Below are 12,177 nucleotides of genomic sequence, written 5' to 3' on the forward strand. Positions count from 1 at the left end.
AGAACAAAAATGAAATTACTGCACATGCCGCTTCTTTTCAAAATGACTGAGTCATTTTTTTCTGTGAACTACTACTCCCACAGTCCCTTGTACTGCACTGTCTGCAAACATTTGCTCGCTGCACACAAGCAGAGGATTTGCTGTGCCAGTCCCAGAACATCTTAGAGGTGATTTGTTGAAAAGTTAGCAGATTGGTAGATAAAAGGAAGATGTAAAAAGAGGTGCAAAGATTTGTTAAAACCACTCATACGTAACAAATCAGCATCCAGTTACAACAGTAAAATGACAATGTAGCAAAAGCTAAGACAGTTAATTAAAATTATAAAATTATAAAACTTGGTTGCATAATTAAAGACAAAACTTGCTACAAAAACATGAACAAATCAATATGTAACTAAATAACAGATTAACATTTTAATACCATACTTAAAACGTGGTATCTTCGATCGTATTAGCTTGTGCTGTTTGCTTTGTGTGTATTTTTAGCATCATAGATTTAGCTGAAAATGGGAAGCTGCATTAAGCCGTTTATGACGTTACAACAAGTCCTCTACTAGATATTCTTAGTTTTAGTGATCTACTTACACATTCAGCAGAACCTGGACTTGCAGTCATCTTAAGGGTCAAATGTAAATGCCATAGCAATGTCAGCCCTGGTATGATGCGACTTCTGTTAAAAAGTCTGAAAAAGGTTTGTGCTTAGTGTGTCTGCATCTTTCAAACTCTGAGAAATCGAACAGGAAGTGAACGGCGAGCGTGTGTGAGCTGCACTTCCGTTTCAAGAGAGCGCTGTCTTTGAACCTGATGTGAACTGTAAACGCTTTGTAGAGGTCTCATGTGATAAATGTTCAAATCTGTGGCTTCAAATTAACTTCAAATTATGTTTATAACAACTACAAGTGCAAAAACTCAAAGTTATACCTTTTGGGATTACACTGCCTTTAACATGTTTCCTCAAAACACTACAGCTACTTTCCCCGACTGTTTTAATAATATATAATTATTATAGACACTTTTCACCAAGTCACATGCTTCCTTGGTGAGGTCCTTTCCCATCATGCATATAGTGACAGAGAAAGGAAAGTACCTGGCATTTCTCAATGGCCAATAACATTTTATAAAAGAAACGTAAGGGACCTTGTGAGGGCTCTGCGGCACAACAGGAAATGGCCAACAATGAACAATAGTAAACTAAAAATATTAGAAGCCACTGAGAAAACGCAAAACATATGCGTCTGCTTTTGCTTTGATGTTGACAAATGCAGTCGCAATAAAAAAAATGATATCATTAAGTATGTAAAATGTTCTTTAAAGCTTCAGACTTGGGAGGAGTTTGTTCCCGGGCATTAAAGTAGAAAATGAAAATATGTTCAGTGTAAAACAACAACATAACCAAGTGTTAAGAGAGTGTTCGCATAGTGTGGTCTAAGCCTGTTAGAGCAGAGGTTCCCAAAATTGCAAGACCAAGAACTCAGAACCCCCCCACTGTAAAATATAATTAGCATTTTTCAAGTCCAAGTTTCAGGTTTATTAATGTTAGATATTTTGATATTGGGCTTAATTTCGCTAAAATAGACTGTTTTCGATCACAAATATATCTGCTTTAATACTGTCGAAGTCATCTCACGACCCCTGCCTCACTGTCCCGTGACTCCCTGGGTGGTCCTGACCTCTACTTTGGGAACCCCTGTGTTCAAGCATGTACAGTATACAATAATGAGCAGTGATTATAGTAATGAAGTATACATTGTCCTGTTGTCCTCGAGAGCAAAGTAACTGAAAAATAATAAAAATAGAAATAAATGTATTCGAAAGGCACCGCTTCAGTTTCTACAACTAATAACATCATTAAAACCAATTTTATGTTGCAAATACTGCTGAAACTGTTCATGGCTACTTCTGCTACTACTAAAACAACTACTGCAGTACTACTAGAAGACCCTTTCCACATTCCAGTTAACACACTTTCCGCAAAGCTTCACATGCATCCTGCCTATAGCGTCTCGTCAGTGATACATTTGTGACTGTGAAGTGATGCCTTAAGCCATGACATAAATGTTTGGGCATGTGGTTCCCCATCTCCTCAGCCAAACTGTGGACTTCAAACGGCCACAAGCCTCAAATTCAACGCACACTCGCCGCCACTCACACGGAGAAACGAAACCCCGCCAGCTGCTCCGCACATGCAGCCAACATAAGCAAGAGAAAGCACCAAGGGGAAGAGGGGAAGGATAAGTGCACTTTGTTTGGCTATCAACAACAACCTCCAGTAGTGAGCAGAGACGAGTTAAACGCTGCATTATCAACTAGTACTCTAATTCTGAAAGGGTGGCATGAGAACCTAGGAATCATTTTCTATGCTTCATACAGTTATTGAAGGACCAGTAGGCTTTATTGGACAGAATTTAATCCCTCGGCTTATACAAGACGTATTAAATCAATGTTATTGGGAGAAACTTAAAGGAATAGGCCACCGTTTTTACATACTGAGATATGCTCTTACCTCACTTTAGCCGAGTTAATATATACCCGTCTGGTCTTTGTCCGTGCGCTCTGCCAGGCAAACGGAGCACATACGCAGCCTCTCCCACATGTCATATAGCTCCAAAAAAGCTCACGATAGAAGCTACCAAGCTCTTCCACGTGTTCCCTATTTAAATAAAGTTACGTGAAGTGTTTTCATGCGAAGTATATTTACACAGAAATGTAGCATGTCGATTTTATAAGCAGATAAAAAGGGGGACTATATTGTGAGGCGTAATGATACGAGGAGCAAAACATCCACGCAGTAACTCCTAAAGACTTCCCCCCGCTCACTTCCGTCAATAACCTTTAGGAGTTACTGCGCGGACGTTTTACTCCTCGTATCATTACGCCTCACAATATAGTCCCCCTTTTTATCTGCTTATAAAATCGACATGCTACATTCTGTGTAAATATACTTCGCATGAAAACACTTCACGTAACTTTATTTAAATAGGGAACACGTGGAAGAGCTTGGTAGCTTCTATCGTGAGCTTTTTTGGAGCTATGTGACATGTGGGAGAGGCTGCGTATGTGCTCCGTTTGCCTGGCAGAGCGCACGGACAAAGACCAGACGGGGATATATTAACTCGGCTAAAGTGAGGTAAGAGCATATCTCAGTATGTAAAAACGGTGGCCTATTCCTTTAAGAAATTTGCAACAAAAGTGTTTACTGCACGCAAAAGTACAAATTATTCCCATTGAGGGATTTTATACAATAGGACTTTTTTACATTGTTGTTCACTCACCAAAAACATATTGTGTTTTGAGCCATAGACATAAAATTAGTAGACTGTCATTCCTCCTCCCCATTTACATTAATAACACCATTCGAGAGAGAGAATCCATTGTGGCAGCTCAGTCTCCTCATCCAGAGCATGTTTCAAATAAAGACAAAAAGGCGGGAAACACCGCGGGTGAAGCGGGCTGGGCAGCAACAAGCCCCCACAGGCTCCAGGGCCTGTCAATCAAAGCCTGCTAAAACTCATCAAATCTCAAACAAAAACAAGCGTGGTTTCAAAAAACTGTACGCACCACAGGAGGAAAATCTAGCTTTAGGGTCCCTAACATTCTTTGAAGCCAGGCTTGAAAGTGTTTTTGACATGTGTAAATTACCCATTGGTTTTCACATTGCACTGGCTTTGAGCTCGCGCCTCGGCCATTGGTTTGACCAATCTCTGCGTAATCTTTAGCAGGGGGTCAGGACTATTCTCAATTCTCCGTACAGCTTCTCCCATGACCCTGCACAACTAGGAAGTGCTCTCCTTTATCTCTCAGTCCGTATCACAGCTTATCCCTCCTTCACAGAGCACGGACAGGCAAAAACATCCATTGAAGCTTCACTACTACAAAACAACATGATGCAATCCGCACTGAAACTAGCTCTGCACACTGCATCCATAGAGCTGGAGGTTTGAAGGGGAGATGAGCGAGGGTGTGGGGGGCTAAGGGGCACATGATTGTGAGAAGGATGACTTTCAGTTATTACTAAATTGCAAAAACATAGTACCACCACTTTAAGCATTTAACCACTGAACTAACATGCAACCTGCGTCTCTGAGTAATGGTTTTCCTCTCTTTTGTAACAACTTGTGGTGCATCAATACACCTTCTTTGTTCTTAAAAAACGGTGCTGTGTGTGCACCATAGTAAAAGCGGGAGTATGCAGCCCAGCCCTCCCCTCTGGCTCCTCTCTATAGTTAGTGTCAGTGTCAGCTCCACCCTGAGCCCCACACAAAGGCTCTATTCCTGGACACACTCGTCTCTGAGAAGGGTCTAATGGGGAACAGACAGTGCACTTCACCCTGGGGCTTCTATTATAAAGACTACTGTAAACTACTCTTACAGTTCATGTTACGCTACAAGATAAATCTGTCCCAAAGACTCTTCAACATCAACCAGATAGCACCACAGCTTTATAAATCTGCTGTGTACAAATCTCATCACAATTGCAATACTTGTTCGGGGAATCAAAATTATTAGAATTTTATTCTGAAATTGTGCAGTTATTACCAATACTGTTACTACCACAAAAAACGGATGCATCTGCACACTCTACTGAAACATACTTGATTTCCCACTTGTTACTACTGCTCCACACTGACAATGTCCAATTCTAGAAAGAAAACAGCTCTGTTACGCTGTGTAGTATTATATCTGCAGTCCTCTCTTTTCAGTTGAAAATGTATTGGAATTAGGGCTGCAACTAACGATTATTTTGGTAATCGATTAATCGACCGATTATTTTTACGATTAATCGATTAATCGCTTGGCTGTGAAAGGTGCATGGAAATTGTATTTTTTTCCATTTTTTTTATCACATAAAGCTAAAGTGGCGCCGCTTGAGGACACGTGGATGGAGTAAACTTAAAGTAAACGTTTGTAGGAGGCTCTTTGTGCTAATTCTGCTTTGATTGGACGAGACAAAGACAGATATTTATGAAATTTACGATGTACAAAACGCTGCAGACCCCAACTTTAAAAAACAAAGTAGGTTTTCATCCAAAATACTCAATTGTCATGTCTTTTTTGCTCAAATTTAGTCTGTGTTTACTAGAAAACGATTAATCGATTACTGGAATAGTTGACAACTATTTTAGTAATCGATTAGTTGTCGATTAATCGATTAGTTGTTTCAGCCCTAATTGGAATATTTGGTGTACAAATTGTGCCATTTAACATGACCAGTTAAATGTAATAAGTGCTTGTCTCATTTCAAAAATGTTTAATTATAGACCTATTTTTTTTACTTTAATTAATCTTAGTTGATGCAATGTACTTCAATAAACTGCTTTAGTCACAAAATACATTTAAAGCAATTACAATATTGAAAGCTGTATGTTGAAATAATCTTGCCAGCTCTGTGCCTCGTGACCCCTTGAGGATCCGTGTTCCACTTTTGTATTATACAGTTTATTTTCAGATAATTCTGCAGATGCAACAACTATAGCTCTGACCAGCTTCAGTGAGCTGACACAAGGAAACATGCTCTTCTACTCTCCCTCTTACTGTTAACATAGTTCATGTGAAACTACTTGATGAATACAGAAAACCTCAACAGCAGCTATTGTTACAACTATTACTGTGATTGTGTGGTTGTTAGTATTGCTAAAACACTTATTACTATGTTCATCTTTTATTACTCAAATATTGTTTCAGAATCTTCAATAGGAAGGAATCAAAGAAAACATTTGTCTCATTCGGAACGTGCTCAGATATAGCGATGATGAAACGATAGCGGGGTCAGTGGTGTTCCCCTGAGAAGGAGGTCTATCCTTGTCCTATCTTAGACAATAACAGTGCAAGTCCAGACCTGCTGTCCCGCACACAGAGGGGCATTTACAAAGACAAACATAAAAACAGAGACATGCTCTCTATGGTTCAGGAGGTAGTCTCGTTGCCCTACTCTGAATTACAGCAGTATAGAGGAGGAGACTAAGCAGCACTCATGCCCTGTATGGGGGTTGTCCCAAAGAAAAAAAAAAAATCAATACTTAGATATTAATCAATACTAAATCTTGTATCTAAACTAGATTCTCAGGAATAGGATAAACGGCCATTGTGACACTGGACTCACGCCAATTCAAAATCATAGTCAACCCCTGAGAGTACATTAACACTAAAGTACTCTCTCTTGGAAGTGTTGTGTATGTGCTTCATGTAATTGCGCTGTAATTATGAGATATATACACTGCAATCAACAGGTAATCACACAATGATGACTCTGTACTAAAGCTGAATTATGTGGCATTCCCAATACAATGGGAAAATATGACAAGATGTAATGAAAATAAAAACCTGTGACCTGGATAATGAAATGAGACAGTTGCTTTCAAACTGTAGAGTAGAGTACATGACAGATGAGTTAAGTACAAATAAAATGGAATAGGCAGCCTGTCAGTCAATGATTTGTGAAGATTGATCGTTTCTTTTTTACGCGTGTGTGGCCTCATATTTCTCAAAGCGCCAAAGGGTAGCGGCTCTAAATGAATCGAATGGCAAAAGCACGTTGAAAACACTTTCTCAGGTTATGCAGGTGACAACACAAAAGCCGCCATTTCTTGTATGAATCATCGAAGACACGAGGCAGTGCACAGACTATAATTACAGGACTCACAGGAAGCAGCTGCTTGCGTTTCCTGCCGGGACGTCCCACTCTGCGTTTAGTGGGGGGGCTCGCGGGAGTCCCCTCCTCCGGGCTGTCCTGGTCTACCCCGTCTTCACCCTGGAGAAACACAATCAGTTTGGACTAAATTAACATGTTTCACTTCAAATCAGGCACGGGGCCATCATTGGATTCAAGGTATTTTGAAACAGTCCAGTAGACCAGAAAGGGGCAGAAGAATACTGTGGAAAGTCCTTTGTAACATGAGCTGATGAAACAAAACCAGAAAGTACCAACACTTTTACAAAACAGTTTTCGTTTGGACTTCTCCAACTGTCTGTGCTGCCAAAACAACGAACTAGTCTTTTCTCGAGTACACAGCTGAAAAGGCAAGGTCCACATACACAAAACACTGTCCTCCATCTGATGTACATTATTTTGTTGTTCACGAAGCACAAAGAGGTTGCATTTTTGACCTTCTACAATATGAATAATTTCAGATGGAGGGCAAGGGTCTATGCAACTCTTTGGGAGATTCAATGTTTTTTAACCAAACAGGAAGTCCAACTTTCTTGAGAGGAATTGGGTCTCAAAATGTGCTTTATTCATCGTGTGACTTTAAATTATTCCAACAATTACACCTGTGTGACTGAATATTTATTTTATATGAGCATACTTTGGGGACCTTGAACCTTATCCCAGTTATAGTTTCTTCAGGAGAAGCTCATTACAGAGATATTCTACAATAGAATACTGACCTTTCCTCCACCACAATAATCAATAGATAGGTTTCACAGTGATGTAAAATGAGGACCGTTGCCATGGCATGTAATAATTCAGCAAAACATTGTCATAAAGTGTCTATTATGATGTCACATGAATGCAACCTACTGGAGCAGTGGATTAAGTATACACTCAACAACCAGGAGCCAGTTAGAATTTCCTCTGTGCATACTGTTGTTGTATCCTGTACCAAGACTTGCTCTGGTCTAAAGGACGTAGTCCGTCTTGCTCTCTGACATTATCTCTCTGCTAATGCCTGTCTAATGTTCTCATGCTGGTCCCGGAGCCGCGGCGACACACAAGTGGTTGCTAAGGTGCAAAAACTGCTTAGCAACTGTCTCCGCCGCTGCCCGACTGGTGCTGCTGCCGAAAAACACGAGAGATGGCAAATCCCTGAAGATTCACTTACGCGTGTCTAACGGTGAGCTGCCGAGGTAAACTCACCTGATGCAACTGTCAGACATGTGCTCATGTGTGCAAGCAGCAGCGCACGTTACTACAACTGAATTATCCCACTTCTGTGGCATCGAAAGACAGTGTTCGGGATGGCAGCTTCACATCCACATTGGAGGGTAGAAGCAAACATTTTCCATAGACTAACATAAGCTAAAAACAAGGTAATAAGGTTGAGAAAAGATCTGTAAACTAGGGGTCTAAATGCTTGACTGTGAACGATAACTCCAGTATTTAAAATTTTAACCTGCATTGGTTTAGTTTAGTATAAAGGAAGGTTTTAACGACACAATCTCCTGCTCCATACAATAGAGTTCGGGAAAATTCACTGTTACCATGGAGAGCCGCCATGTTTGTGGATGCTAGCAAACATTTTCCACAGACTAATGGTGCGTTCCAGGCAACTGGTGACTGGTATCTTTCCCACATGAAAAGCACGACTTACGACCTCAGAGCGTACCAGGTTATTAAACTCGTATGTAAACAACACGGCTAATGCTACAACAGTTAGCTCATACGATGCTAACGTTAGATGAACGTTCCTCCAAACCAGATATAACTAAAAACATGCGACATAACGTTATGTTGAAAGCTGTGACCAAAAGTAATGTTCACTTCACTGATGCAGTGGTTCTGTAACAGTTTTATCATTAGCTGCTCCTCCACTGGGGGCCGCCATGTCTTCATCTCACATTTGAACTCGTAGCAGTCTTGAAATCTCCGAGTATACAAATTGTAATGAACCAGTTCGAGTGGCTTTCCAAGGTATTTTTCCAAGTGGGATGTGAGAAATTTACCAGTTACCAGTTGCCTGGAACGCACCATAATATTAGCAAAAAAGAGTATTAGTACTGTGTTGTGCAAGTGTATTAATGTGTAACTCTGGTGTTTTATCTTTTAAAATCTCCATTGGTTTATTATTGCTGCAAATCCCATGATGCTTAGCGATATGACATCCTGATCCTGAACTCTATTGGCCTAATATTTGTGCCGCTCTACTAAGCATTCACAGTAATCCTTGAATTAAGAGCTACTGAAAATGAGCATAGCGTAACATTACAAAACAATAGAAAAAGGCAGAAAAGAGCTACAACTCCATTAGCTGCGGGGTCGCTACAAGGCAATACATAAACATATTTTACATGTTAAAATCTCCATTGGTTGAGCTTAGCGTAAAGAGGAAATTACACCAGTGTGTCGATGCAATCCGAATATCTTGATCAAGATAAATAAGGGATCCTTCTGCCTGCATATTAGTGAACAGCTGAATGAGAAAAAACGTCAATCCATGAAAAAGTGACTTAGTGCTAAACTTCCACACTAGTCTTGTACACATTTTGAGTTGCGTTAGTCCTGAAATGACTTCATCATGAAAATACATCCATTGTCCCCCCATGTCCTCCCTGGGGTGGGTTATCCAGGCATGGAACTGGCGCAAAGGGGACACGTTTTATCGCATGTATCCCGTCATTGTCCATACGTCTCTGATCTATTTCGGTCTTGGGGTTATTTTAGGACACGGCAGTTGCTAAGAGACCAGACTGCAGACCGGGCGTTGAGCAGCAGCCTCCCATGAGCCGCAGACAACATGTCCTCTTTATGTGTGCTACATCCTCACGCTCTGTGCCACCGCTGCTCCCGCTCACCTCTGCTTTCTTACTATTGTACGCTTTTCTACCTGTTCACACCATCCGAACAGTCGAAATATAGCCGTACAGACACCTCATTAACCAAATTATGATACGGATTATTGATTATGTTCACACACCACATGGGAAAGACTGCTGTACAGGTGTTTAGCTCGCACAAATGGCAAATCCTTTCTTTAAAGTGTCTCAACAAGTACAATGTGTTTCACTTTGCAGAAAATGAGAAAAACAACATACTGGTTTGGAAGGGAGACTGCGTGGTCCTTTTCTTGTACAAAAGTGTAATACTTTTTAACCAAAAATAAAGTCAGCGATGGACAGCTAGACTACATACTGAATCACAATGTGTCTTTGAAGGAGACCAGTGAAACAAACGCAGGCTAAAATTGGCTTAGTCCAATTCAGATGATGTGTTCAATAAAAACAAAAGCAAGGTCAGCCACAGCGGACGAGCCACAGCAGCTCATGTGAAGGTGATGGGTTGGTGCCAAATCTGAACCAAGATGGCCGCGCGCCGGGACAAAAGGTCTCTTAAAAATGGATTCAGAAAACTTGATTCAGTTTGTTGCATTTGTTCAAGATAGATTATGGAAAACTTACATCAGTTTACAAAAAAAAAAGGTCTATTCTTGCTTATATATTTAGCACACATACAGTAATTTGCACGCCCTTACTGGCACAATGTACTTTTCAGTCCAGAAAGTTTACATTGTTTCTGGATTTCCATCTTTGACCTCCAACCATGACTTTTCTCCAGGCTTATCTCCTGTCTTTGAGCTTCAGTCTGAGGAAGTTAAAAGGAAAAAGGAAAAAAAAAAAAGCACTGGAGGGAAAACTCTGTATTTGTTGGCCCGATGCCAGATTGTGAATGTTGAAGTGGGTGAGCGTTTAAGACGTGCCTTTATAAAGCAACAGCCCCTTAGAAAAGAACTTCAAACTTCACAGATTTACGAGCGGCTCTGGGGTGCCAGTCCACGGAGCTATTTTTTTTTGGGTGGGTGTGTGTCTGCTTGGTTGTATTTTGGTTTAGCCTCACCTGGGTCAGCAGCTTGGAGGAATGTCTGGTTGTCTGTGTGAATAAATAACTACATGCGTGTGATATTAGTTAAAATCCTCGTAGTATTCTGTACCATAGGAAATCCTGTCACCAGACGATTAAGGTTTAGTTTACTGCCCTTGTAGCAACTGTCAACAATCTGTTAATGTTTGAACTGTCTTACCACATGATTGGAGGTGTCATTCTCTGGCGTCTGGGCAGCGTCCGTGGCAGCGGGACTGTTGGACGGCATGGCAGAAAGCGGGTCCCAAAAAAACGAGTTTATAAAGCAAAAGTATGAAATAAAATCATAACAGGGAAAAGGCTCTCGGAGACATCAGGTGCAGCCTCATTCGGTGTGTCTGTCTGTCAGCGGGCAATCAGTCAGCGCTCCCCCTCTCCTGGAAAGACAGAAGAGACGACATGTAAGAGTTATGTTTAAACCGGGCTGTGCATAAAACAAGGGGGAAAAAACTAGGGACGCACGATTTGGGGGGAAAAATATATAACTTTATGGAAAAATTTAGGTTCAACACTGCAAAAACACACACGTTAAAATGGCTCAAATGTATATACTTACCTTAATTTGAGTAATTTTGAAGTTTTAAAAAAATGAGCCAGTGAAATATTTTTTGCATCTATTGTAAAAAACAACATCTCATTAAAATCCATTTAGACTGATAAAAAAAAATACTCAAATTGAAGGCACACTGCGTAACATTTTGGACTATACTGTTGCTGGCAAATCAAAACATGCTCCTAATGACCCGCTCGACACACAGAAAATACTATTTATATCTCATATTTGGCTGCCTTTAGTCGACATGTCCATGGAGACGAGCTGGAGGCGTCCCGCTCCCAGTAAAGTTATAAGTCAGATCTTAGGAGAGGTGAGCCGCTCACAGCAAACACACACACAGCTTTGTTAGTTAATTTTTTTTAGCTTCTTTTTAGCAATAAAAATATCTGTGATAAAATAAACGATTGCATACTGTTCTATTTAATGAGTGAAATGTTACATAGTGTGGCTTTAAGTCAAAATGTTCTTGAGTACCTCTTCTTCTTGAGTTCTTGTACTGACTCTAACTGCAGTCTGACCTTTTCAAATGGCAACTATTTGCGCCGCCCAGTCATTGCATCATTATGAAAATGAAGAAATGAAATTCACTAATCTTCAAATATTGCCTTCTCATCTGCTTCTAACTGAGAAATCTTCCAGACACTAGGTAATCCAAGTAATTAGATTCTATTTATTTATTTATTTATACATTTAATTGTGTTTCCTCAGAATCGTTAAGTGTAAGTCAATTTGCCAAGTTTGAATAATGACAAAAGCCATGAGGTCATGAAGACCGGGATACAGGTCAGACAAAGTTCAGTTTGATATGATGCAAGTTTCAGCCACAGAAAATACCTTTTGTTTTAGTTTTAGAGAAAATGTGTCTAAAAATGCCTCACGGATGACAAATTGGCAGATTTTGGAAGTATTTGAAGCAGTGCAAAAAATAATTCTTCCTTCTTGTCTTTTGTCTTTGTACCTTTTTGAGAGGAAAAAAAGCAAATTGTTTGATTGGTTGCCAACTCTCCACACTTGTCTGGTTTGTGGACAGCACTATTTATATTTTGGT

At 40.2% G+C, this 12,177-nt stretch overlaps 1 protein-coding gene across 5 annotated transcripts in view; it reads right to left on the reverse strand.

Moving 5' to 3' along the window:
- The window catches only part of LOC306974627 (DNA (cytosine-5)-methyltransferase 3A-like), a 31,891-nt gene that overhangs the window by 16,203 nt on the left and 3,511 nt on the right, over positions 1-12,177 (reverse strand). For 4 of the 5 annotated variants that reach the window (XM_079571976.1, XM_079571974.1, XM_079571972.1 and 1 more), the window contains exons 2-3: positions 10,734-10,950; positions 6,641-6,748 (exon numbers count right to left, since the gene is read on the reverse strand). In XM_079571976.1, coding sequence (XP_079428102.1) covers positions 6,641-6,748; positions 10,734-10,802 — 177 coding nt within the window. In that variant the 5' untranslated portion in view covers positions 10,803-10,950. Of the gene's footprint in view, positions 1-585; positions 842-6,640; positions 6,749-10,733; positions 10,951-12,177 lie in introns of those variants that run through there. The other variant, XM_079571975.1, reaches the window with a different exon arrangement.

Source organism: Gobius niger (genome assembly GCF_951799975.1).
Source record: "Gobius niger genome assembly, chromosome: 15".
Classification (NCBI taxonomy): domain Eukaryota; kingdom Metazoa; phylum Chordata; class Actinopteri; order Gobiiformes; family Gobiidae; genus Gobius; species Gobius niger.